The sequence below is a fragment of the Syngnathus leptorhynchus genome, chromosome 12, assembly GCF_054491065.1.
Source record: "Syngnathus leptorhynchus isolate UIUO chromosome 12, UIUO_Slep, whole genome shotgun sequence".
Lineage (NCBI taxonomy): Eukaryota > Metazoa > Chordata > Actinopteri > Syngnathiformes > Syngnathidae > Syngnathus > Syngnathus leptorhynchus.
In genome coordinates, this window is record NC_141206.1 from 6,878,447 (window position 1) to 6,904,600 (window position 26,154).

A 26,154-nucleotide genomic window follows, 5' to 3' on the forward strand; every position below is an offset into this window, starting at 1 on the left:
CACAATAAATCAATTCTAACAAGTTACATTTTCAAGACAGAAAAAAAATAAAATTTGTCTCCAGTGAATTTTTTTTTTTTTTTTTCTGAGCTTTGTTCATGATCAGGTGAAGCCCATATATCGACATTGTATTGCATTTAATAAATGTGCTAGCTTTGTACAATGGGTCTCACATTGTATACAGCAATTTTGACAGAAGGAGCACAGCAATTCACAACACTGGGGCGCTTTGGCGGAACACAAGCAATGATCATGAAACATTGATGACACCAAACAAGCTTTGGAACTAATTGGGAGCCACTGAAATACTTTGGGAGAGCATTGACCGGTTAGTCTAAGCAGCAATATTTATCTTGCATGAAATGTTTTGAAACAATTTACAATTCATGTTAAGTCATCTACCCAGGCCCTAATGTGGACACCTGAATCTATCGTATTTTATTTGGTTAAAAGCCTGGTGGGCAATCCTTAAAATGAATTGTGGAATGACGTTTTTGCAGATAAGCAGAACCAACACAGAAAGATGTGTGCTTCTAATTTAAAAGCCTTAAAGAAAAACATTTAAGCACCAAGGATATTGTACCAACTCAAGACTTTTCGTGTTTGTTTCTTTTAGGTATCCTGAAACCCAACAAAGCAGCACAAGACATTAGTAAGGTATGACTTAAAAATGAAACTGTATCCCTGAAAAGAATGGCAACATTTAAGGCAAAATTAACATCCTGAAGCTGTTTCAACAAAGGTACATTCACAATGTGAACAATAAGAACACTTTAAAAAAAATCTATATACTGGCCTTTTAATGTTTTCCTCAGTCGAGATAGGAGGAACTGAAAGTTTTCAACTGACAATCGAGTTTAACCACTTAAGACCCTTACTGCAATTTTACCCCGTTTTTGTTTTGTAGTGTGATAGTTATTCAAAAGAAAATGGCAAAAGAACAACAGAGTTCAGAATCACTTGTTTTCAATTAGTGTCTGGACTTTGTGGACCAAGTCCCGAGCCATCGTCAGGACCCGTGGGATGTCGTGTCGCTCGGCCATTTCTGAGAAGACAAAGGTTGGGGGGGGTAAATAAGACCAGCTATAGAAATAATAAATATTCATAATCCCAATAAAATGCTAATAGGAAACCATGATACCTTTTTTTACAACAAAGGAAACCCCAAATACATTAAATGTCAAACTGAACTAATAACATACGAGAAAATAACCCGAGTTTGTGTCATCCAAATTAATTTACTCCAAGCGTACCTTCTTGGTCAACTCATAAGATATTACCATTGAAAAACTTGATGATGTCAGTGAAGTCCATGTTGTTCTCCAGAATGATGTCCCTGTACGTTTCCACCAGCGCCAGTGCGATGAAAAGCACAAAATGCTCAGAGGTGGTGTACGCCGCCGACCAGATGGTCTCCCACACAGAAAAAACGTCATCGTACACCATTTCTAGAGAGACAAACCTTGGTTAACTCAAGGACAACGTCAAATGTTACGTTGACGTTACCTCTTTTAAAGTCCAGCAGGAACCATCGGTAGCAGAAGTAAAAGTGAGTGTAGTCACCGTTCTGCTGCATCAACTCAAACAGCTCACAGTCCAGGATCTAGTGTCCATCAAGAAATCAGCACAAATCCTGCACGTTTTAACATAAAATGCGTCTACCTGAATGAGCGAACGCATGCTGGCAAAGTGGGAATCCATAGCGCCCCCGTGTGGAAAGTTCTGGTTCATCCTTTTCATCAGTTCTGTGAAGCAGCTGAACGCCATCACCTCTACGAACATTAGTTCAGCCAAATAAAGTGATTCCAAAATTGAACCTCTTAACTTCCGACAAATTGTCGCGTCGTAAGCTTGGACGACTAAATGCTACGAGCGTAATAACTATTCAAAACACTGACCGTCATCCAGAATCACCAGCAGGGGAGCCAGTATGTCGCACATGCCCTGGACGTAACCTATGTCCAAGTGTTGCCACACGTAGCTACAAAGGAGTTAAGCGAGTAAAAAGAATTTCAAAAATATTCAATATAAAGTTGTGACTGTGGTCTTTGTTACCTGCACATGATATTCCTCAACTTATCCAGGTTTTCTTGAGTGAAGTACCAGTACGTGCGGTCACATCGTCTGACGTCTTTGTCAATACGATGCAAGTTGATGAGGTACATATCCATGATTTCTTGCTGCCAATGGGTTAAAAAAAAAAAGGTCAGCAGGTTTAGTTTATTCAAGAGCAACGGAACCACGGCGTATCATCCAAAATGGCAGATCGCAACGTGTTCAGGACTAGCATTTTTTTTTTTGTCTCCAATTGCATGACTTGAGGTTGCATTTGATGTAAATGGTCCAAACTTACAGAGTAATTTTGTTGAGCTGTGGAGTCCTCCTGTTTGGACTCTGTGACCACCTCAGAAGACTCTGGTGCGGTTAATTCGTTTTCCACATCAGGCTCGTCTTCAGACAATCCTGCGTCAGTGTCCTCAGGACTGGTGTTGCAAGCGATGTCTAGGACAAGGTCCTCGCGTGCCAGTTTGGCTCTCCGAGCCAGATATGCTGGCGGGGCGGCTAGGTTAGTCAAGGGCCTTGTGTTCAGTTCCTCGACATTCAGGCAGGCCACCCCGACAGGGATGTCCTCCATCTCCAGGGCAGAGGGAGAGTCCTCAGAATCCGGGGACTGCCTGGGATGGGACGATAGCGAAAGGCTCCCGCGGGATGCCGACTGTAGAGCGTCAAGTACTTGTCTGACTGGTGAGTTTGATACGCCAGACACATTTCTGGCTTCAGACGATCCTGAATCTGCCGACTCAGCATTGTCTACTTCTAAGAGACAGGCGGTCAACAATTGCGAGCGCAGGTTGTTCAATGATTCTGCTTTGTCTGAATTTTCTGGATCTATATTGATTGTTGAAATATCGTTCATTTCAATTTCTTGATCTCTTTTATTTTGTGCTTGAAGAGTCTGTCCGAGTGGTGGAGCTTGGAAATACTTATTCTGAATCTCCTGTTCCAGCCGAATAACATTAGTCGTGTCCGGTGGGACTCTTGCGTCAATGATCGCATTTGCAGTCTTTGTGTTTTCAGCTTTTTCCTCCGATTCTGAGAGCTCAATTATCTCAGCAGCTTCATTCCTATCCATCTTGTCACTTCCCAAGAGACTGTCCTTTGGCACCGACTCAAGTACATCGACCGTGTCTGGCAGTGATTCAGCTGTAGTTTCCTCACTTAAGATGTCCGATGGCTTCACCGACTCCTGAGAGGGTCCCGATGCATTAGCTGGCTCGGTTAAAAGAAGGTAGCTGTCGCAGGCTGGTGGTGGTGGTTTTGACACATCCGCTTTGGATAAGTCGCTGGACCCGGAAGGACCAGCTGAGATGTCCTTTACTGGACTGTTGTGCTCTATTTGATCTCCTTCAGGCCTTGTGGGATCCATAGTTTCAACTGATGCAAAAACCTAATGAATGGAAGAAAGGGGAATGACTTAAATGCTAAGCCGAAATGCTAATTGAACAAGGCAAATATAGACTGTTGTTGAAATGATGCATCACACGTCATAATTATGCATCATTTGTCCAATGTACCAATCCTAATAGTTATTACTATGGTTGTCATTTATCGAACTGAAGAAACTGCACTGCTAATAAGCGAAAGTCATTCCCAAGTTGTGGTAATTCTCCCAGATGGGAGCTTTAAAACGCCCTTTAATAGGCAGTGTAGTAAAACAAACTTGATGGCTTGTATAAAATCCAAATATTAAGTCTCTGGAGTGCCTGCCTGCACAATCAAGTGTGAAATTAAATCTTTTGTTAGCTCCCATTTCTGAAAACGGCTGCGGTAATGTCGGATGTGAAGATTAGCAAGTCAGTCTTAAATATAGCTTCCTGAAACTAACTTGTGCCGCATTTAAATCTTACCGGTACGCTACTGCTTGAGTCACTCTGTGACTGCGTGTTCTGTGGATCCGAGCTGCTGCATAGTGATGACTGGGGTGATAAGACCAAAAAAATCAAACTTTGTATCAAATGAGTTCCAAGGTCACGGTTGGGTTCCTTTCGCGTCAACTTACATCTGTGCTAATGGTCGAGTCCTGCTCCACCGCTGGCGCTTGTTCGACACTGATGCCGGACAAACACCTGGCGAGGGCTTCTGCATGTTTCTCTCGCTCCCTCTGTTGGACAATGGCCTCGCAGCCTTGCCATTCTTTCATGGTCTGCTCGTACATGAGACGCATCTGCTCATCAATCTGAACCACAGACATATAGTAAAAAAAAAACATTTAAATGCAGCATCCGTGACATTTTGAAAGCTAAAAAAAAAATACAAATACCTCCAGCCTGCTTTTCTCAGTCATTGTGAAGCGATAATGTCCCAACAGGAAGGGCCAGACTTCCTTGCGCAAGGAAGGTGCCACGCCTCCAAAATAGACCAACCTGTATATCTCCAGCTCCTCAAAGGCCTGAAATTCAATTCAGATTTCTTTATGTGAGCCCACTTTACCCATTTTATGTGTACTCTAACTCTTACAGAACTGTCCTGGAGAAACTTGGCCCAGACATCGGCAGAGAGACCCCCCTGTGCATTTGAGGGCACATCAGGGAAGACTATGGTGGTGTTGACCAGAGCGGAGAGGTGGGTGCGAACCGTGGACAGGTGACGACAGTACGCCAGCCCTAGAGTAGAGAAGAAAAAAAAAAAAAACTGCCATGAGAACCGTTGTCGTCAATAAGATCCGAGTGAAATTTGTACTTACATCCATAAAATGCACGGGAGATGATCTGGTACTTCATGGTGTCACAGAGGAGCTTCAAAGGAGCCCTGGTCAATTACACGAGATTCACTATAAGAACTTTATTTGGATAGGAGGAACTGGTCACCTTTCTTGACTGCAGCCACTTGGCAGAGAGCTATCAGATGATCCTGTCTGTGAGCAGGAGGAACCAGAGGACGTCCTGGGTGTTGGTTGCCACATGTTCATACCCTGGTCTATCAACTCTAAAGGCACTGCAAAGAACGGCAGACCCCCAACATGAGTGGACAGTTGTCCATACATTTCTGCCAAAAGATATAAAGTCAAGTAGCTCGTGATTCAGTGGCCATCTGTGTCTCCTCGACACTAATTTCGAGTTTCTCAGTTACTCGATTCTGGACACTTACTGAACTCCATCTGAATCCCAGGAAAGAGGATCCGAAACACATAATCCGTTGCCTCGTCATCTTCTTTATCAGACACCGAGTCGCATGAGCTATGCGGGCTCCTCCTGCGCAATTTGGGGAAAACCTTTCCCTATGTATGAAAAGAAACCATTTCATCCATGTACACGACATCCAAGACGTAGTCACTAATGGCCGACCTTCCCCCTCTGATTCCAAAGCGGTGGCTCCAGCTGGCCGTGAGGAAGAAGGCCCGTCTCTAAGCAGGTGAGAAACTGCAGCAGGTGGCCGCCTTTGGGGAAGTGCAAAGGGGGTCTCTGGATGCCATCTTGGCTCACCAACACGAGGGTTCCACCACTGTTCACTGGGATGCAAGGTCCTGAAGTTAACGTCAATTAACACTAGAAGATCAAAAATCCATTACCTTGCTGGTGACAGTGGAGATATACAATCTCCTCCAAGCGAATCGTCATGGCAAAATCCCAGTAGACACTGTGTAATGGGGGGGAGGAGTATTTACAATACTTTAAATGTGTGTGTCCTTATTGGACCGACCCACTGTTGGGCCTTACCTCTTCTCAGAATCCAGCTCCCCCACATTGCCATTCATTAGCTGATTGGGCGTCCATTTAAGTGTCATCAGCTCTCCCGTTTGATGCAGCGAGAGGTAGCCCGGGATGGCCTCCATGTCATCCCTCTGGAGAGGCACAATAGCAACATGGAGGTCTCATGCTGGAGCTCATGGGATCGCGGGTAGGCTCTTGGACCTCACATACCGGCTGCACCAGGACGTTGTTCTTTCCAAACAGCAATGTGGTTCTGGAGTTTTGGTGCAGCGATTCCACATACTCTCTCGCCCACACCAAAGGGCGATCGTCCATGCTGCCACTGGACTGCCTCTTTTGAATCTATTCAAAAGGAGGATTAGACGCTTAAGTGGAACTGAGTCAAGTGCTAACTAACCAGAGCAGGCCTCCTGGAGGGCGAGTCCTGTCGACAGTGGCCACTGTGGATGCGGTGCCTCTGTACCAGCTCGTCGGCTGACGGGTCTGTCCAGAAATGGTCAGCGGTCTTCACTTGGGTGTACTCCAAAGCACAGGGGCCGACTGTAAGGTCAAAGAACGTGTCACAAAAATGTCTGCTGTATCACGCCGAGTACCATTACCCAAAAGCGAGGCAAGAATTTGTCCATCCACAGGATCCATCAACATGGCTTCTTTCTCATAAAAGGTACTACGGGGGGAAAAAAAATGAAAATGGCTGGATTATTGAGATGCGTCACAGGGAAGTTTGCATCTTGATACCTGGAGTTCTCCACTAAATACAGAATGATCTTGTCCAGGAGCTTCTCCAGAAGAGCCGTTCGGATCCACAAGTGTTTGAGTGCCTGAGGCGGAAGGTTGTTCAACTTGGACCGGCGACTTCGCTCAATGCCCTGGGAGGAATTGTTCTGTTTGCTGGAAGACACGTGAAGGTATCAATGCCGTGCGTTCATTTTCACTCATACAGCTTAGTTCACCTGTTTTCCATAAGTTGCTCCAGTTCTTGGACCTTGTGACAAAGTTGCTCTGCGGGCGTGAAGCTTTTGGCCACTTTCATGAAGAGCGCTGCCACTTTGTTGCTGCACAGCAGTCCCGCGATACGTCGCTTCAGCCCGTGCAGCACACAGGCTTCCACCACAGCTACACACACACAGATATCATTTTATCACTGCAGTAGTTCCTTGAAAAAAAAAAAAATATAAATCTAGACCCTCATATTTAAATTAAGTTACGCGCTTGGTCACAGAAGATGCAGCAGTATTAGATACAATGTGATTTCTTAACTGCACGTCAAAAAAAAAAAAATGGTGAAAGGGAAGCACAGGTGGCACAATGAACCAAAACACTGTTGCTAGGATATGATAGACGTGAATTCACACACACACACCTCACTCCCGGTTAGCATTAACACCTCCGAGGGGTGTTATCCGACTATTGTACAAAAATCGTGTCTGGCCCACCTTTTACGAAAGAACCTCAGTTACTTAAGGGACAAGTGCTTACGTGCTTTTAAGCCATTTAATGTATGTGTAGTTGAACAGGCAGCGCTATTTTAATTAATTGTCACAGAGCGTAAGTAATTAGACATTCAACCTAACAAAAAATACCCGAGAGGGTTAAAAGCTGCCGAGTGCGCGTATTGTGTAATAGGACCCGGCTATAACGGTAAGGATGCTTTTTCCATTGCCATTCTGTCATGTGTTTCATAAAAATATGCAAACTTGTCTACCACAGAATGAAACGATGTGGCTGCTGTCGGCGTGCACAAATTTCCTGGTCACCGCCTCCTCCATGATCTGTTTCACCTGTGGGAGAGAAACATCAACGCTCATTCATGGCCTTCAAGCCACTGCGGCTCCATTTAAGCCAGCTCTTACGGCTTTCCAGTATGCAGCATTAACATCCTTTCCAAAATGGAGAAACGAATCTATGGACATTATTCTGACCTTGACAAGCTCCTCAAGTTATAGCCACAATGTTTTCATGCAGCAAGTCGGATGATTCTGCTGTGCAAATTCTGACTTGAAGCCTCAAAGCATTCAAAAAAGTACAGTATGTATTCAATTTTATATTACTGTATTTTGTTTCATGCCACTCCAAGTTTACTTTTATTTAGTTCCAAACTAAACATTTAAAATAATCAAACCATTTATGGACAATGCTATTGACATGTTAACAGTTAGCGTAGCTAGTTGCTGAACCATCAAAGCAATTGATATTTGAATACCAACAGTGGAGCAACACATGTAGACAGATACTCACCGTTATAAATAAAACATGAGTGATAAGGCACATCAGATGGAGCAGCACAATGAATTATATTGCAGCATTAAATTATGATACATCAACAGTTGCATTCTTCTCATTGTATTTGTGTTATTACTATTCTATAAATTTTTTAAGGGGAAAATATATATACTATGTGTGTGTGTGTTGATGCACATACAATTTAGACTTTTTGGTGGCATTAAATGTACTCAAATATAGTAAATATAATATATAATATAACATATAATTAAAACTGAGCTTTTTTGGCACGTTGACCATGTTTTCCCCCCCACCCAAAACGGTTATATCCATTAATGGTATATAAAATGCAAAAAAAAAAAAAGCAGCCCCTCCTCGTGCGTATGTTTGAGATGCAATGAGTCACAGGTGAGGGGGAAGTACCGTGCTTTCTCACTTGGGGGGGAAAAAAAACAGCCATGTTTTCCCTTTCTCTCTCTCTCTGTCTCTCTCTTTGTCTCTCTCTCTCTCTCTCTCTCTCTCTCCCATCTATCTATGGGGAAATCAACACAGATGATTAGTCTGCTGTCGTTTCAATGCAAAACAGACTAAGAACAGAAAAGCCACCATAATTTACATGGCAATAGAATTGAAATGGAAAATGGTGTGCGCGCGCCTGTGTGTGTGCGCGCATCATCAGCACCGTCGTCATCACCAGCATCATCACCATCACAGCTATATACGGTGTGCATTCTTTTGTAGCTTTCTCCGCCGATTTCTACGATAATAAAACATTCAGATAAATCCAATAAAAACCACAACGCACCTCTTTTTTCACACTGCGCAGCAATTTCTGACGAGTCTCCTCTTCTGTCACGACAGACCAACAATCAATACAGCATGTGTGTACATTTAGGCAATGATCGATGCATAATAAAAATGTGAAGAAGGTTTACCTCCCATGGCTGCAGGTTGCACGCGCGACTGCTGCTTTCTTAGAGGTCAACACTGTCCCCCAAAAAATAAAAAACGTACTCCGTGTTCCTTTGCGACTAAATTAAACCTATGTGCTACCTCTCCGTCGACCAACACCCCTTTAAAGCTACAGTAGCCCCCCGATATGCGGTCGTGCAGCGCGAGGGGGGGGGGCGTTGTTTTGCAGCATGCACGGGTTGGGGGTTAAGGAGACGCTCGTGCCGTCTCATTAAGCAGAGTCGTTGCAATTTTCCTAATGAAGTGGCGCGGGGATGCCACGCAATTGCAACAAGGCAGCATATTAGTTCTCAGTATTGTTTTAGAATTTGTTGTCCAGCCAGTGCAAGATGGTGATGTTAAAAAAATGGAACTCAACAATATATGGGTTCCCTATTTTTCAGGGACGATGGATGAACATAAGGGAGCCAATTCATAAACACTTTGAACCGGTCTGCCTGGGGCAGTATTGACAGACTTAAAACTATTCTTTGAAACTTCTCAGCTCCTCTGTACAGCACTAATATTTTTTTCAGGAGGGGTTGATTTCAGATCATTTCTCACAGAACGAATTAAATTCAAGTACCACTGTGTGAGAATGACTCATTAAAGTCTAATTTCTTTGTTAATTCAATTTTTTCCTCGCTACGGTTTCAATGATAGTTCACATCGAGGACGCGGAAGTGACCGAGGAAGCGAACAAGGAGGCATTCGAGAGAAGCGGAACGGTCCCATCTCATCTTTGTTCAACAGTAGGCAGGGCAGATGGGCAAGAGAGAGTTGTTGCTTTTTTTCCACCAGCCATTATCGACTGCTGCTCGACTGGCTCAGTAACGATCGCCAACTATTCTTCTGTTTTGTTTGTATAATATAATAAGCATCTAAAAGGGGATGTCAAAGCGAGTGCGAAGCAAAGAGGTCTGCGCGGACTGCAGCGCTCCGGGTATGTCAAACAAGCTAACTGCTCAGCTACCGTGCTAACCCGCTAGCCTGCAACACAACACGTTATAAACCGTGTATTGTTCGTCTTTAATAGAGCACTATCGTGATCCAGTTAGCTCATTTTAGGGACATTTTTTTTTCTCAGTGTTACGCTTGTAGTCTAACTGTGTCCTTGGTAGTGTTTTTACGTACGTTTCTGCGCGAGATGTTACGAACTTTTCAGCTTCTCGCGATATTTTCACGAGTAACGGCGACTACTACTGCTGTGAAATCTTCGATGAGTTAGTGAGGAGAAACGAAGACGTTTTAATGCTCTAGATGAAGGAGGGATGAATTAAACACCCATGGAACGAAATGTTTAACTGTCTTATTTCTTTATCTATCCGCATGAGCCATTTTCATGACAATTTAAGTTTAATGTTGATATACTGTAAACAAATACTTGACTTCCTACTTCATGTGTTTTTTTGTAGAACCTCGCTGGGCCTCCGTCAACCGAGGCGTGTTGATCTGCGATGAGTGCTGCAGCATCCATCGAGGTCTGGGACGACACAGCTCCCAAGTCCGACATCTGACCCACTCTGTGTGGCCCCCCTCCCAGTTTCAGGTGACACTGGTCCTACCGCCTTGTGTAGCTGTTGTCCAATCTTGCACATTAACAGAGCATTTAATGATTTTTTCTTTTAGATGGTGCAGACACTTTATGGCAATGGAGCCAATTCGATATGGGAGCACAGCCTTCTGGACCCCTCATCCTCAGCTAGCGGCAAGCGTAAAGCCAATCCTCAAGACCGTGTTCAGTAAATATCTGTTTTTGGAATCAATTATTGATCTTTCTACAACATTACAAGACAGAATCAAACCAAATATGTTGTGTCCAGTCCCAATAAGACAGAGTTTATTAAGGCCAAATACCAGATGTTGGCGTTTGTCCATCGCATGCCTTGTCGGGAGGACGACAGCGTGACCGCCAAAGATCTTAGCAAGGTAAGAATTCAACATTCCACTGAATCATGCAAAATCCCATTGAAACATTGAATCTGTATTTTCTACACAAAATTAAAAAAAAACTTGACCTGCAGTGTAAATCCTTGCCAAACTCACTCGGCTCTCTTTGTGCAGCAACTGCATTCCAGCGTTCGAACAGGGAACCTGGAGACCTGCCTGAGACTTTTATCCCTCGGAGCGCAGGCCAACTTCTTCCATCCGGTGAGTGAGCCGATTGTTGGTGTCATTTCCTTTTCAGGTGATATCATGTTGCTAATAATATGCCTTTTTTTTTCTCCATGGGATCACAGGAAAAAGGAAACACGCCATTGCACATAGCGGCGAAAGCGGGGCAGTTGTTACAAGCCGAGCTGTTGGCTGTGTACGGAGCTGATCCGGGAGCTCTCGACTCCAGTGGGAAGACTCCTATTGACTATGCGAGGTAAAGCCAAGCCAGCGTGAGTCATTTACAGTCTTACGGGAAGAAAAAACAGATGCGTATGATATTCCTATTTTAGTGTGCTAACCAGAGCCAGAAGGTGAAAAAAAAAATTCAAACTAGCAATCCGCCATTAGCATGTTGTGCAACACAATAGATACAAGATGATGATGTCACATGATGGCTGACTAATTCAATGAGTGTCACACTGAAGCATAATTCAGTAGGCCAGCCTGCTTAGCTGAACATTAGTTATCTTATTTTTAAACATATGGCAGGGTTTCAAAATTCTGCACAGCGTGACAATAATAATAATTAAAAAAAAAAACTCCAAACAGGAGCATACATAAATAAGTATTTGTACATCTTCCAAACTTGTTATTGCAGGCAAGCCGGGCATCAGGAGCTGGCCGAGCGTCTCGTGGAGATCCAATACGAACTCACTGACCGCTTAACGTTTTACCTTTGTGGACGAAGACCAGGTAAGAATGAGAAGCATCAACGCTAAAATGACTCCTATTTCATGGCAGAGAGTTTGATGTCATTGTTGTTGTTGCAGATCACAAATTTGGGCAACACTTCATCATTCCCCAAATGGCTGACAGGTACTCCTGCTTTTATATAGAGCTCTGCTGTGTGTGTGATTTTATTTTTTTTAGAAACAAAAATCACGGGTTAAACACATATGTCATTGCTGCGATAGAACAATTTGGGAGTTATGTTTAAAAATTGCAGCAATTTAATGCAAATACTTTCCCGACACTGCCTTCTTTTGATGGCAACAGGAATAAGTAAGTATCCGGCATGTTTTGGTGACTTCTGTTACACAGTTTTGTTTGCTTTGAATTCATTTACTTTGTTCTCTTTTAAAGCAGTCTAGATTTGTCCGAATTTGCAAAAGCCGCTAAAAAGAAGCTCCAGTCTGTAAGTCCTCCTGTTCTATGACTTATTTTGAAGTTGTTTGACCTATTTTTTGATTTTTGTTTGTTTTTTTCTTCTTGTTTTGTTCCAGCTAAGTAACCATCAATTTGAGGAGCTTGCTATGGATGTTTACGACGAAGTAGACAGACGAGAAACTGATCCAGGTAGAATGCGGCAAAAAATATATAGTTTTTTACTCCAGTCGTTTAATGCTTCAAGAGAAAATGAACAAAAACATGAAAGCGCACAGTCACCGTGACTTTTCAGAAGTCAACTTAGAGTTGTTGTCATCTTTCCTGTGACAACAACATGACCTTGAAGGCCGCACAACTAATGCTGCTAATGGATGATCACCCCCCCCCCACCCCTCCACTCTCCACTTGATCCTCAATTGGCCAAATGAAATTCTAGCTGAATTGTTTGTGAGTGGCACAAAGCTTAGGTGGAAAAGCTCCAGAGTCATGCATAGTCATAATTTTAAGTGACAAGTACGTCCATTTATTTTGTGTGGTGGTGTTTTTTCTTTTTTTTTTTTCTTTCTTTTTTTCTAGTGTGTTTGGCCACTCAGAACCACAGCACGCTGGGAACAGACACCACGGTGGTGCCTTTCCTGCCGGTCAACCCAGAGTACTCTTCCACCAGAAACCAAGTAAGTTCTGCCCCCGTTTTTAAAAAAAATGTGTATTTAAGTGTGTTGTTGTTAGTTAGTGAATTCCTCCCTCAGGGTCGTCAGAAGTTGGCGAGGTTTAGCGCCCATGAATTTGCCACCTTGGTCATTGATATTCTGACAGACGCCAAACGTCGCCAGTGGGGGAATTCCTGCGACAGTCCCAAAGGTGCCACAATTTCTTTGGGTCGCACTCGATTGGCATATAGAAAATTCTTTTCCTTTTACTGTCCATTGTACGTCTCTACAAAATGTCTCTGTCAACAGAAAGCGTGGAGCTGATCCTGCAAGGGATAAACAGTCGCCACAGCAGCGAGAGCCAAGACAACGACCAACCCGACTACGACAGCGTGGCCTCGGATGAAGATCCGGTCCAAGAGGCCATCCGCAGGGACAACGGCACTGACGGAAGGACCAAGGTTTGGCTAGCCGCCTACTCTCGTTTTTTATTTATTTTTTCTTCCTCCCAACACTAATCAAATGAATTTGGCTGACACGCACCAGAGCTCCGAGTCATCCGACTTGTCGGACGGAGGCCCCATCACGGTGCAGGAGTTCATGGACGTGAAAAGCGCCCTCACCGCCTCGGAAGCCAAAATCCAACAGCTCCTCAAAGTCAACTGTCACCTGAGTGAAGAGCTGCGAGCCATGCAGGGCAAGGTTAGTCAAGTGCCAAACCTGGACGTGACCATTTGTTGCCAACACTGAGTCGCTCTCAGTGGATCAGACGACGTCGTCGTCTCATTTCCTGTCCTGCGCTGCTCAGAAACACCCAAAGCTTCCGTTTCCTTTTTCTCCTGCCTGTGAGGTCTATTTTTGCTTAACTGCTGGTTCATTCACATGGCAGACCAGCTTTGTGACTTTTGCCACATTAAATCAATTTAATTAATGAATCTGTATTGCAATAAACACTATCACATCTTATTATAGGTCAGGCTAATGCAAAGGAACCATGTGATATGAAAACCACTTTATAGTTGTTAACATAATAAATAGCCCAAATGCTTCTTCCTTGAGGTTTGGCTGCAATTTCCTCTATGATCAACACCCCTCTTTCTCATGTCGCCCCTCAGCTGAACTCCCTGCAAACGGAGAACACGACGCTACGGTGGCAGGCCCCCGCGGCGCCGCACCAGGTCCAGGGGCCCGCGGGCCGGCGCCAGACCCGAGGCGTGCGCGCCATGTCCATGTACGAGACGGGCTCCATCCCCAGACAGTCCCCCCACCGCGACGCCAGCGCTCGGCGGGAGGACGGTGTCGTTTTACAGCCCTTCCCCACCAACGTAAGCGCCGCCGGGGCATTGCGGCTCCCGCTCGGCCGTTGACGTGACTCAGTATACATGCCTGGCTTGGAGCTGGTGGTGGTTTTGTTTTTTTTGTGAGATCATTCATTCATTTGATTGGAGTTGGCTGAACCTGGTGTGACCCTTTTCTAGATGGGGAGGGGTCCTTTGGGAACGGCCGCTTCCTCCCTCCCATCCTTCCCCTCTTCCCTGTCCTGGTCACGGGACGAGAGATCTCGAAGGGTTAAGTACCGGAGGGCTCCGCAAAAAGCACCCCCCCGCCCTTCACTTTTTGCGCTCTCACCTGACGTGCGTCTCTTTAAAAGCAGCTTGGCTTGTCTTGCCGTCCGCACCCTCGCTTTTGATTAAAGCCACAGGGTCCAAATGTCCCCGAAAAAAAAAAAAAAGCTGAAATGTGCTTCTTGGCCCTCGATGAAAACATTTACTATTCACGCCAGCATTTGTTTGCAACGACTAATCGCATCCTTTCGCTTGTCGTCCTTTTTGCAACCGACAATGCATGACTGTGCGCTTTTGTTTGGGCATTTGGATCAGATGGTAACTGTCTTGGTGACCCCACAGGGCTGCAGTTTGGAGGCACACAGTGCCATGCTCAACTGTGATACTGCGCCGAGCCACTGTGAACCAGAGGATAGTGGGTAAGAAATTACTTGGGTCAAACTGCCACTTTATTAACTGGGTTGAACTGCAAAAAGTTCAACGACACTATATAGTTTCAACTTCTCTCCCCCTGTGATTTGTGCGCTTTCAGTGGCCCCCTGGCAAACTTTGAGGCGGCCAAGGGTGAGACGGAGCGCGAGGAAGATGCCGCCGCCCTTCCGTGCACGGAGGACGTCATCTGTAAGACGGAGCAGATCACCAAGAACATTCAGGAGCTACTGAGGGCCGCCCAGGAGACCAAACACGAAAGGTACGTCATCCCAATTTCTTTTTTTTTTCTTTTTTTTAAATAATAATTATAATACTAAAGTGCAACAATTAATTGACAACTAATGAATTCCGATAAGTTGGTAAATATTTTGATAATCACTTCATTGTTTTGAGAACTTTTTTTTTTTTAACTTATGATTGCTTGTATTATATTGCCCCCTAGTGGCCAAAGCCAACACACCAGATGAAGCGAAACCATTTGTTTTAACGTGTGCATCCAACATCTTAGTTGTTTCTAGGTCAGCACATAGTAATGTTTGACTAGACATGACTGGCCGGGCCTCATTCATACTGGTCGCCCCGAGCAACAAGGCAAATGCAGCGAAAGAGAAGCAAGCAGCTGTATTCTTTAGAACACATGAAGCGTAGTGCACGTGCACTTTTTATTTTTTTTTATCACAGAACATAATAACAAATCAGGCATCGACTAGAAGCTGGCCTTGTTCAAGAAACTTTTCCCTGCAGCTCGTGTGCTCACTGCCATGTCTTCACTTTCACATCAGTGCGCTACATTTCTTGCGTGTCCGACGAAGCCTTCTTTAAATGCTTATTCAACTGTGCATATTCGCTGCCAGTTTAAATAAATTGGGGGGAAAAAAGGCATACAGCTCGAGCCATACTCGTAACAGACAAAATGGGGCCATCGCCGTGACATCGCTGTCTTTTCTGGCCTGTGTGTGAATCGGCTCCTTTGTTTGGAGTTGATGCGACACTCGCTGTACATGCAGCAGTGTGAAAATGCAATTCTCTCGTAGAGAATAAGACAGGATAACAGATGATAATAAAAAAATTTAAAAATCAATTATTAGGATTATCATCAAAAATAAATACTGTAAATAGTAATGACTTAAAAAAACAAAACATACAAATCTCATTTGATGCAAAGAAATGTTAATATGTCTATGAATAAATTAAAGTAATTATTTATGCATTCAGTAAATGACATCGTCATGTATATTTGTGTCACTCCGGGCAGCTTCCTACCGTGTTCAGAGAAAATCTGTGTGGCCGTGAAGGAGATGGCCGCTCTGTTTCCCAAGGTAACACAACACCTTGCAAACAATAGCATGTGTTTACCAAACAACACTACACAATGTGCAGACTCTTGCTCATTGTGCCAATACTCTTGACAAATTCTGATTTCTTCCATTGGCAGAGGCCGTCCTCCGAGACGGTTCGCAGCTCTCTGTCGCTGCTCACCTCCAGCGCCAGCCGCTTACACGGCGAATGCCGCGGCCCGTGCCCTCCCGCCGCCGCCGACGTCCAGCTGGTCACACAACAGGTCATCCAGTGCGCCTACGACATCGCCAAAGCCGCCAAACTGCTCGTCACCGTAACCACCAAAGAGAATAGCAACTAGCCAGAATCTCCTTCAGCCCTCCCCTCAAAACGATCATTTCACGTCCTAGAGAATTTACATTCCTTTAGCTTGGGAAATTGAACAGTATTTATTCTTAGCTTGATAACGAACAACAGTGACCAGGGCTTCACAAACTTTCAGTTTCAGCGGAGAAAAACGGCAAGTAAACGGAACTACCAAATGTGCCATAGGAAATGAAAAGTTGCTTATTTGTGAGAGGTGAAAAAAACCGTCAAGGTTCGAAAGAATAGAATTACCTTTTATTTTTCCTTCTTTTTTTAGAAAATGTTTAGTCTTATGACAGTTAAGTCACATTTTTTTCCGACGTTTTGAAAATGTAATCTTTTGTTGAGAATTGTTTACGGACCCTAGTTTCCAACCCCCTGGTTTTAAATGGAGAATAGGTTACCTCACAACTGCAGCAGCTAGCGATACGCATTCCACTGATAGCAATGGCGTTATTTCATGGATTTGTGGCTAACCCCAGTTTCAACCCTTTGCTACAAAGCAGAGAGGATATATCGCCATAGCAACTACGATAAACCCTCGCTATTCGTGGGGGATAAGAGCAGAGTCCGTTTGCGAATAGCAAACAAACGAGCGGAGAAATTCCTTCTTTTTTTTTTTTTTAATATCAATTGTTTGATATTGATTATATAATTGGGAACTAGGATCCCAACACATTTGATTTTGGAAAAAATCCCCCAAAAAGCCCAATTATCCCCATTTGTTAACTTGCGCTTGCAGCAGAGAAAAAAAAACATGCGGTGAAGATTCTCTGTAACTTTCGCTAACAATCCAGGGTTCTTAAAGCTTCTTAAAGCATGACGGACTGAGCCGGGAATGGGTGAACTTTTCAACAAAGAGCCCGGTCTAGGTTCCATGGGAAAATCGTGAATAGGTGAATTTGTGAATATCAGTCAGGGTTCACTGTATCTTGCATCAGTGTTTTTGGTACAGCCATACTTCTGAAAGTGTGTGAGTGTGTATACACACACGTGTGTGTTTGTGTGTGTGTGTGTGTGTGTGGGAGATGTCCTCAGCAGCTCATGTGAAATCTATATCAAGTTATGCAAATGATGCAGAACCTCCAAAGTGGAACACCTTAATTCAGTTCACATTTTAGCATTATATTAGCGTAACAATTTACAGGAAACAACTCAAATCAACCTTTATTTAGCCATGGGGCACATTTAAGGTCAAACAGCGCACCAAACAAAAGTGTCAATTAAGGTAGAGTCATTATGCCTACTGCCCCCTTGGGGAAAATCATTGAAATGTTCTGCCTGACACTATATGTTGCTGGCATAGATAGATTGGACAAATATGCTTATTTGTAATAATAAGTGATTTTCAAAATGGACTACAATCAAGCCGTTCCAAAATTAAAATAAGCCGAGTTTAGTTTTGTTTTGCTGTTGAATTGCACCACTTTGGTCCAACTGTGGAGGTTCCGCTGTGTATAAAAATGTATGTATCAATGTAATTATCAGATTTAATCCAAATGCATTTGTTGTATTTATGAAAGTGCATGTCATACCTCTTGAAAAAAAATGACCAGCGTTTATTTTCTCAAGTCCCCTTTAAATGCTCTGAAATGTTTTCAACGCAAAACCCCCAAACTATTTGGAGCCCTAGTTTGGGAAACTCGGATCCAGGTAAATGCGCCCTTCAATCAACTCTGATCTAACGTGTCACTTTCAGTCCCGAATGCCAGCGGTGGAAAAAGTAACAGAATACCTCGGCCCCACGGAGCCCAGTTGGTCTAAGTTACATTAAGCCTCCAAACGGCAGAGAAGAGATGCCATTCAATGTCATCTTGCTTTGTTTATGCACTGTAATGCAAAGGAAACATTATGTCAAACACAACTGTGTCCAACTATGAATATAAAATGTTTGCCTTTAACAGGTGCCATCTACTTTCCAGCCTGTTTTATTTGTGTGCCGCAACTTAACATATTTATTCTAAGATGGGAGAAAACTTTTTTTTTTTCACAACTCAATTTACTTAACAAATCATTACCAAATCTTTACCCATTATGATTTGTGAGTAGCAGTGTATATTAATTTTAGGGCAACTATAGCATTAAAAAAAAAGTACATAAAGAATTTTAACATGCATGTTCAATACTATATAGTGACAGTTTCATTTAATGAATTATGTAATGTTTGAGTTCATAGGTTAATGTGAAATATATCATTAAGTATCTAAATTGGAACTAAATTCTATTGACACCTGTGGCTTAGAAGTATGACAACACAGGTGTCCCTAATGTTGTGACCGAAATGTTTCGTCATCACCACGCGACTTGAGGAGAGCAACTTTCGAAAGTTAAACCATCGAAATTCGCTTTATATCATTTAATAAGACGGATAGAAATCTAGGTGCTTTAAATACATTTTCTAAAGAAAAGGAGGGACACCTGAGCCCAAAGGCGGCCCGGCCCGACAGGCGCCTCCTACCCGGTGAGTGGCAACTTCCGGGTTGTGTTTTTACTAGAGCAGCTCATGAAGACTAGTTAGTTGTAAAAAGAACGATCAACATGTCTCTGCTTCTGGACAACAGCTTCGGAGAACTGCCTCCGGACAACTCCGTCAACACCAAACTCTTCCTGGAGACAGTCTCGCACCTTCCGTCCTTCTTTGGTAAATAATCATAGTTCACTTCCATACGACTCTGAACTAGTTTTAATAAATAATGTCATTGGTGACCCCGGCGACGTGTTACATGTGTTATTTTTTTTTGAAGTGTTGACAGCCCCGTGTTGGGCACATCATTGAAGATGACGCCACTTATAAATGTGCCTCTATGTTAAAAAAACCAAAACAGATCATCACCATCACATTCTAGTTAAATGTCACTTTTTTCTTTCAGACTGTTTGGGCTCCAAAGTCTTTTCACCCATCAAGTCAGACATTATTGGCAACATCACAGTGAGTGTGTTGTGTGATTGAGATAAATGTTTGACTTGATCATGGAAATAGTTGAGTTATTAAGATGTTATTTGTGTGAATATGTGTCCATAGAAAATTAAAGAAGTTTACATGAAAGACCCGCAGCGGTACATCACCCTGCAGCAGATCCTGGAAGCAGAACGGCAAGACCTTGGGGCCGAGTGGCCCAAAGCGGGAGCCACGCTGGCTCTCATGTGGCTCAAGAGGTGAGGCTGCAGACACTTCATTAGGTACACCAAAGCAATAAAATCACTTTTATTGAGCGGGCGTGTCCGCAAAATGAGTCTGGCTCATTATTGATCCGTTTCAGGGGTCTCCGTTTCATCCAAGTTTTGCTACAGAGTTTGGCCGATGGCGAACAAGACGTGAACCAACCCAACCTCATTCGCATTAACATCACCAAAGCCTACGAGCAGGCGCTTAAGCAATACCACGGGTGGTTTGTGCAGAAAATTTTCACCGTGAGTATTAGGAGAGAATCCACACAAGCACCGGCAGAAAATGCATGCTAACCAACGAGATGGTTATTCTAAACTTAGTCTACAAAAATCTTGATCACGGCGGGGATTTTGGGGTCATCTGCATGAAATACAGAAGCAACATGTACCAGGACACTAGTCATTCTCAGAAGGTGGTAGTGTGTATACAACATAGTGGGATGCAGAGCCCCCTAGTGGTAAGAAAATACTCATCATAATAAATAGCCAAACTTTGTGGTTGAAATTTTTTTCAATTGAGTCGATTACATTTAAGTGTAGTTCAGTTGTATTTTACTTTTAAGAAAGAAACATTTCCACTTAATCCACTTTTGTAAAATATTTATGAAGAAATATTTTTGGTTGAAATTGTTTGAATGCCCTGGGCATGAAAGTTTGCCCAGCCCTGATCTACATTCGATGAATCGCTTGTTTATTTTTCCTATTTTGCAGACGGCGCTGTATGCGGCTCCCTACCGCTCCGACCTCCTTAAGGCGCTGTCAAAAGGAGAGGACGTGAAAGAGGAAGAATGTCTCGAAAACCTGCGTCATTTCCTGGTCAACTTCACTGCTACTGTTGATGCTATCTATGAGATGTACGTGAGGCTCAATGCAGAGATGGACTACACAGTTTGATGTCGGAGGACAGCGGGGCCTCATTTATCTACCTTCCGTGTGTAATTTTTATATTATTTATTTAGTTTTGTTCATTATGACAGAATTTGTGAAGCTTTAACACTTGAGTGTTGCATTTTCGTGTCTTTTTAATGCAGCCCTTCTTTATCATTATTTCGTGAATACAACAGGTGCCTTAATATGAATGGACCAATGGACAATGTTGTCAAAAAGTGTTTAAGATGTATTTAGATAGAAATGATAACAAAATTACAATTTTCCCAAAAGTGATATACTATACAAATGCTGTGTTTTCATTGAAGGTTGAGCTTTCTCGGCTACCGTACACTCCCACTTCAGCGAGCAGCTAGCTCTTCAGGTTGTTACCATTTGGGCTTTCGAGTGAGTAATGTCAACTTTTTCCAAGCTCTCGATTTGCTGTATGTATGCAAATGCGTACATGTAAACAATGACATGAAAGGAGAATATTTGTTAGTCGTTAGGTCAGTGGAAACTCGCTAGCTCTCGTGAAACAAGAGGTGGAGCGTTAGCTAGCACGCCCACAAGTAGCACTCACTCGGCTGTCAGTCAATGGCTAATGGCGTTTGACTTGAACATTGTTTCCAAACTTGAAGACTGGAGGCTTCACGTCGGCTGCTGGTCGTCGTCTATCTGCATATTTCGAAAGGTACCTCCCCATTTTGTTTGCCTCCTAATCTTAAAAGTCATATATGACTTCAAATATTCCAAAATGTTCTCAAAGGACATTTGAATTGGTCATTTCCCAAATGAAGAATGTCCTGATGATTATTTGGGCCACAGTGAAACAAAACAAAAGAATTGCTCTACCATGGTTAACGTTACATGTCAATGGAAGAAGTAGAGGTTTGAAAAATGCATTTGAAGTATATTTTTGATCATGGTTGGCAAACATGAAAAGTCAAAGTGTACCACTTTGTTCTTCTAAAATTATGACTTGAATCTAAAAAATGTATATAAATCTAAAAAAATAAGAAAAAAATGGTGTTAGTTGGTAGTGTTATGTGCTTGAGGAGCTGATGTGCGATGTCATCTTGTCATGGCACACCAGGGAGAAGGTGAGCACATGCAAGCAGCTGACATCTCTCACAAAACCTAAGTGCCAGGTACTGCACAATATCATGATCACACTCATCTGGATGTGTTTTTTTCATGACATTGATTCAAACCAAGTTAGTCAGAAACATATATTGACTAACTTTGTTCGTGTCAATGTCATGGAAAAACTTGTCCAAAAGTGAGTGGTGGTGGTGGTGGTACTGTGCAGTACTTGGCAGGCACTTAGGTTTTGACCCAGTGAGAGATGTTTGCATGTGCTCACCTTCCCCCTAGTGCCTGCCATGCGAAGTAAGTGACATTGGACCTGAGCTCATCAAGCACACAAGCTGCTTCCATGCAGGCAAACTGCTTTTCTATTCGATAAATTGATCAAGTGGAATGTGAGCCTTTGTGATTTATGAGCAAATTTGCTCATTTGTAGTCTTTCATGCTTGGTGGTCACTGCATTGACAAAGTACTGTTTGAAGTCTTGAGTTGGCCACTTCCAAAACCTAAGTGTCCAAAGTTTTCAGCCTTGAGGTGAGTGTCCCTGCAAGAGACCCAAGTGTTTGACTGCTTCTCTCTGTCTCCACATGAGTCAAAGTGATGCAATTGTACAATTGCAGTCACTTTGAGTCATGTGGCGACAGGGAGAAGCTGTCAAACACTTGGCTCTCTTCAGTGGCTGAAGGCAAACACTCAAATCAAAGCTGAAAAGAGCTTTCCAAAACCTAAGTGCCACTTAGCCCGCCTCCTGGCTCTGCCCAAATTCTGCCTGGCCAATCACGTCCCGCCGCAAAATTTGCATAACCACGCCCACTTTCTGTCAGCCAATCAAAATGCAGCATTTGCACATCCAACCAATCAGATTGCTTTGTTTTAATGAGACCACGCCTACTCTAAGGCTAACCAATCACAGATCGGCTCATTTGCATATCCACGCCCATCTTTTAACCAATCACAGCCTTTCATTTTTATTGCTCCACCCAGTTTTAGCGCGCTCAGCCAATCAGGAAGCAGTATTTTGGTCAGGATCCCATTCCTTTTCGCAAAAAATTTCACCCAAAAAAAAAAAAAAAAAATTGGGAAAAAAAAATATTGAAAAAACAAATCCAGAAATTTTTTGGGGTGGGAAAAATAATCAAAATAAAATTATTTTTAATTTGTTGTTTGAAAATTAGGATTTGAAAGTTTGTGTTATTTGTAATACAGCTTTATTTCTTTTGCAGAGTAAACATTCAATCACAATAAAGTAACAAGATGGATGGGAGTCTGCTCGTGGACGAGTGGTGGAGTGGTCAGCCAGTGGGACGAGTGTTACTCCATGCCTGGACCTGAGACAAAAAGAGTGGCAAGTAAAAAGCTAAGTCAACATTTTGTGCGGAAAATGTTTTGGCATGAAACTTACCAGTGCGCAAGTAGAATATTATTAAGTATTGCAAGCTGCATGACCCAGGAAGCTGATTTTGTTCCTTGCTGCATGACCCAGGAAGTTGATTTTGTTCCTTGCTGCATGACCCAGGAAGTTGATTTTGTTCCTTGCTGCATGACCCAGGAAGTTGATTTTGTTCCTTGCTGCATGACCCAGGAAGTTGATTTTGTTCCTTGCTGCATGACCCAGGAAGTTGATTTTGTTCCTTGCTGCATGACCCAGGAAGTTGATTTTGTTCCTTGCTGCATGACCCAGGAAGTTGATCTTGTTCCTTGCTGCCTGTCAGAAAATTGGAGAAAAAAAATTGGAATAAAGATAAGATTGTGCAATGAGGAGCATTTAAAGTGCCTCACTTTTCAAGTTGTCTTAGAGCTGAGTAAGTATGCAAGCTTTGCTCTGACCCTCTGCTTCCGCTATGAGCAGGTACTTGATGGTGCTTCACCCTGGACACAAAAAATACAGTCATCCAAATTTGGAAACATGTTGGCTCAAATGTCATTTCCTTTTCTTCTCTTACCAGCAGAGGACTCTTCAGGCAGCATGGACCCAGGTGAAGAGTTCAGAGGCTGAAGACAAACTGTGGCAGGCTTTTCACTTTCTGGGCCTGGAAAGAAAAAGGAACATTGACGCAACTCTATTCAAGTTGATTGCTTTTATTTTTAACTGTAGACTGGAACCTTACAATGAAGCAGCTGGTGCACAGGCTGAGTTCCTGAAATTTGTCAAGGCTCACCAGGGTAGACACCTGTACACATCACAAACGAGGGAGCCATCAAGCTGCCATTTAGTACATTTTATTTGAGTGTTACCTCTGAAAATGGAGGCAGCCTTAAGGAAGGAACTTTTGTATGTTTTCAGAGGGCTGTTTTTTTTGTCCAGCAGGTGGCAGATTTTCCAACTGCAGCCTTACTGGAAACTGCTCTGCAGGAAGAGGCAGGCATACAAAAAAAAAAACAGGTAAGTGCTTTTAAACAATGCCAAGTTTGTAGTAAGTTGTCACCTGTCAGCACATTGGGACAGGAAGGAGGTTGAGCCACAGGTTCAAAACTTTGTAGATCTTCACCAGTAGATGCATGCTGCAGAAACTAGGTCATTGGGCTCCACCTGGTGGACAAAAGGAGGAAGAACATGCTGAAATGTTTGACACGTGCAAGTCAAACATTATGGACATGTGCGCGTTTCACCAATGAGGAATAGAGAGCAGCGCCGGACGTCTCTCCAACCACAGTTTGCTGGTCTGAAAGACATGGTAACGTTACAACCATTCTACTTTTAATTTTTTCAACCTAAAAAGCAAATTGGGCTCAGCAATTTGTTGAGCAAGAGTAGACAGACCTACCTTGAAGCCATGCGAGAACTGCAAGTCTGCCATCTTGGAGCCTGCAGACAAAAGAACAAATGTTTGCTTTAGTCAATTTGATATGATGCCTTGCTAATAAAAATATTTTTGCCATTTTGCATTCAATCTGCTCCCTCTGTTCCAGATGCAGGCCTGGGGACAGAAATGAGAAGGCAATTAGAAGCAGTCGATTGAAAGTTTACTTTAAAACTCACAGAAAGTCAGTCGGCCATGATGGCGTCGTTTTGAAGATTCGTACCTGCAGACAAAGTAGAAAATTAACACGAATGCATCAACATATTGGAGGCATTCATTCATTCATTCATTCTCTGGTGGATTTATGCAAACGCTGCTTTATCTACTTACCTTCGGCCAAACGGCGCTGTCGTCCAGACGTTGCTAAATGTTTGTGCAAAAATTGGGTTAGTCGTCTTTCCACACGATGCGTGCTTGAGTTTTCAAAATGTAGATGTACTCACCCACCGTTAAATGCTTCAATTGTTTCGTTGCACGCCAAATAAATGCGGTTTGGAGGTCGTTGAAAACGGTAACTGCTAACGCTAACACGCTAGCTTCTGCAAACTTTTTAGCTTGCATGCTTGCAAGATGGAAGCACGCCCAAAGTGCAAGTTGACGCTAAAAGAGATCAAAAGCAGTTAGTTTGAAAAGGTTAACAAAAGTTGAAAACCCACCTTGTCACTTTTAAATACTGTTGTGGAAAAAGACTGCAGCCGGCGCAGCAGGTGGACCAGAGCAACGTGGCGCTCGCTGTCAGAGGTGAGTGCAAGAATGAGCGTCGCGTTCTAGGCGCCTTTTATACTCTTTTTTGTGATGACGTCATCAGAAGGAAGAAAAAAAAATTAAAAGTGAAGTAAAACCGTTTAGGTGGAGGACCCTGGGCTCGAACCAGCTATGCAAACTTCGGAGTTCATGGCTTTAACCCCTTGACCATTGTCCGTTGGTCAGTCTTCAAAGATTCTTTTATATTATCCCAAATCATGAAGAATCCAAGAAAGTTAAGAGTAACCTTTATTTACAAGTATTTGACATCGTCATGTAAGATCTCGAATGGCCGAACGGTTATAATTTTTCCCTTCAGTTTGTGAGAGGCGAGTTCGAATCTTATATGTCGCTCTATTTAATTTGCAAAAGCTGCAATGAGTAAATCTCGAACCCGAGGCTGCCGGACACAAACCCAAGTCAATAACCATCTAGCCATTTTGGTGGTGAAATCGCCCGAGTTTTATTATGTATTTATAGTATATGTTTCACAAACTGGATAAAATTACTAAATCACTTCTATGTTTTAAAACACTCGATGGTGTAGTACATAAAGCTTTTGCCTTAAGTTCGGGAGAACCGAGTTCGAGTCTCACACTTTTTCAAACTTTAGCTCAAAGTCTGCTTCGTGTGGGGCTCGAACCTTAGTCTACCGAACACCGGGTCAAGTTAAAAACCATTCTGCTATTTTGCCAGCGAAACTCAGCAATTTTCTTTAGGTAGTGTACATTAGAAATGTCAACTTGCTGCTAAATACATGATAGAACGCTCAATGGTGTAGTGTTCAGAGCTTTTGTCTTATGTTCGGGAGCATCGAATTCAAGGCTCGCACTATACAAACTTTAACTCAAAGACTGCTTCGTGCAGGGCTCGAACCATAGTCTCCCGAACACCGGGTCAAGTTAAAAACCGTTCTGCCATTTTGCCGGTGAATTTCGGCTTTTTTATTAGGTAGTGTAGAGTACATAGAGGACGTCTGGTCGAAAGGGAAAAATTGACATGTTCATTTTACGCTGGGTTACATACAAGTGAATGGGGGCACTGC

At 43.1% G+C, this 26,154-nt stretch overlaps 4 protein-coding genes across 9 annotated transcripts; 2 read left to right on the forward strand and 2 right to left on the reverse strand.

Annotated features, from left to right (window-relative positions):
• Positions 1–35: 35 nt before the first annotated feature.
• On the reverse strand, positions 36–8,643 carry sgsm1b (small G protein signaling modulator 1b). Its single transcript, XM_085926941.1, has 24 exons — positions 8,617–8,643; positions 7,417–7,492; positions 6,665–6,827; positions 6,450–6,602; positions 6,311–6,378; positions 6,109–6,251; positions 5,922–6,053; positions 5,718–5,842; positions 5,570–5,637; positions 5,346–5,509; positions 5,149–5,278; positions 4,869–4,995; positions 4,745–4,809; positions 4,519–4,664; positions 4,322–4,450; positions 4,061–4,237; positions 3,909–3,977; positions 2,354–3,448; positions 2,056–2,180; positions 1,899–1,981; positions 1,663–1,772; positions 1,507–1,603; positions 1,281–1,448; positions 36–1,045 (listed from the first exon to the last, which is right to left on the reverse strand). The coding sequence occupies exons 1-24, from the start codon at positions 8,641–8,643 to the stop codon at positions 957–959; spliced, it is 3,729 nt and encodes a 1,242-aa protein (XP_085783067.1). The 3' UTR covers positions 36–956.
• Positions 8,644–9,443: 800 nt separating this feature from the next.
• LOC147048132 (ARF GTPase-activating protein GIT2-like) lies at positions 9,444–18,354 on the forward strand. 3 transcript variants are annotated; one of them, XM_085926643.1, is made up of 20 exons: positions 9,444–9,828; positions 10,301–10,434; positions 10,515–10,627; positions 10,709–10,814; positions 10,950–11,036; positions 11,126–11,256; positions 11,641–11,735; positions 11,813–11,858; positions 12,129–12,177; positions 12,266–12,338; positions 12,726–12,823; positions 12,899–13,010; positions 13,109–13,260; positions 13,346–13,501; positions 13,915–14,124; positions 14,278–14,367; positions 14,707–14,783; positions 14,897–15,055; positions 16,052–16,115; positions 16,232–18,354. In XM_085926643.1, the coding sequence occupies exons 1-20, from the start codon at positions 9,777–9,779 to the stop codon at positions 16,433–16,435; spliced, it is 2,208 nt and encodes a 735-aa protein (XP_085782769.1). In that variant the 5' UTR covers positions 9,444–9,776; the 3' UTR covers positions 16,436–18,354. The 3 variants fall into 3 exon arrangements, with proteins under 3 accessions (XP_085782769.1, XP_085782768.1, XP_085782770.1); XM_085926642.1 differs by having other exon boundaries at positions 9,445–9,828; positions 12,126–12,177; XM_085926644.1 differs by lacking the exon at positions 14,278–14,367 and having other exon boundaries at positions 9,447–9,828; positions 12,126–12,177.
• Positions 18,355–18,911: 557 nt separating this feature from the next.
• LOC147048133 (glycolipid transfer protein-like) lies at positions 18,912–25,757 on the forward strand. Of its 4 annotated transcripts, none has more exons than XM_085926768.1 (8): positions 18,912–19,081; positions 19,311–19,369; positions 19,463–19,596; positions 19,701–19,851; positions 20,320–21,169; positions 22,788–22,913; positions 23,511–24,239; positions 24,475–25,756. In XM_085926768.1, the coding sequence occupies exons 1-5, from the start codon at positions 18,979–18,981 to the stop codon at positions 20,500–20,502; spliced, it is 630 nt and encodes a 209-aa protein (XP_085782894.1). In that variant the 5' UTR covers positions 18,912–18,978; the 3' UTR covers positions 20,503–21,169; positions 22,788–22,913; positions 23,511–24,239; positions 24,475–25,756. The 4 variants fall into 4 exon arrangements, with proteins under 4 accessions (XP_085782894.1, XP_085782891.1, XP_085782892.1 ...); XM_085926765.1 differs by having other exon boundaries at positions 22,788–22,909; positions 24,475–25,755; XM_085926766.1 differs by having other exon boundaries at positions 22,788–22,909; positions 23,514–24,239; positions 24,475–25,755.
• On the reverse strand, positions 22,774–25,104 carry LOC147048134 (uncharacterized). Its single transcript, XM_085926769.1, has 13 exons — positions 25,022–25,104; positions 24,813–24,965; positions 24,696–24,728; positions 24,545–24,588; positions 24,330–24,370; positions 24,175–24,227; positions 23,991–24,094; positions 23,800–23,911; positions 23,673–23,735; positions 23,508–23,594; positions 23,344–23,433; positions 22,967–23,269; positions 22,774–22,892 (listed from the first exon to the last, which is right to left on the reverse strand). Exons 2-7 carry the CDS (start codon positions 24,924–24,926, stop codon positions 24,050–24,052), a joined length of 330 nt encoding a protein of 109 aa, XP_085782895.1. The 5' UTR covers positions 24,927–24,965; positions 25,022–25,104; the 3' UTR covers positions 22,774–22,892; positions 22,967–23,269; positions 23,344–23,433; positions 23,508–23,594; positions 23,673–23,735; positions 23,800–23,911; positions 23,991–24,049.
• Positions 25,758–26,154: the final 397 nt, after the last annotated feature.

Coding starts and splice junctions, on each gene's coding strand:
- LOC147048132 (XM_085926642.1), top strand. CDS start 9,777: ATGTCAAAGCGAGTGCGAAGCAAAGAGGTCTGCGCGGACTGCAGCGCT. Junction 12,178..12,265: donor CTAAAAAGAAGCTCCAGTCT/GTAAGTCCTCCT, acceptor GTTTTGTTCCAG/CTAAGTAACCATCAATTTGA. Junction 13,261..13,345: donor GCACTGACGGAAGGACCAAG/GTTTGGCTAGCC, acceptor GACACGCACCAG/AGCTCCGAGTCATCCGACTT.
- LOC147048134 (XM_085926769.1), bottom strand. CDS start 24,926: ATGCAAGCTAAAAAGTTTGCAGAAGCTAGCGTGTTAGCGTTAGCAGTT. Junction 24,589..24,695: donor ACAGCGCCGTTTGGCCGAAG/GTAAGTAGATAA, acceptor CTTTGTCTGCAG/GTACGAATCTTCAAAACGAC. Junction 24,228..24,329: donor AGTTCTCGCATGGCTTCAAG/GTAGGTCTGTCT, acceptor CATGTCTTTCAG/ACCAGCAAACTGTGGTTGGA.
- sgsm1b (XM_085926941.1), bottom strand. CDS start 8,643: ATGGTGATGATGCTGGTGATGACGACG. Junction 4,665..4,744: donor CTCCCGTGCATTTTATGGAT/GTAAGTACAAAT, acceptor TCTCTACTCTAG/GGCTGGCGTACTGTCGTCAC. Junction 1,449..1,506: donor CCTGCTGGACTTTAAAAGAG/GTAACGTCAACG, acceptor TTGTCTCTCTAG/AAATGGTGTACGATGACGTT.
- LOC147048133 (XM_085926764.1), top strand. CDS start 18,979: ATGTCTCTGCTTCTGGACAACAGCTTCGGAGAACTGCCTCCGGACAAC. Junction 19,370..19,462: donor ACATTATTGGCAACATCACA/GTGAGTGTGTTG, acceptor ATGTGTCCATAG/AAAATTAAAGAAGTTTACAT. Junction 19,597..19,700: donor GCTCTCATGTGGCTCAAGAG/GTGAGGCTGCAG, acceptor GATCCGTTTCAG/GGGTCTCCGTTTCATCCAAG.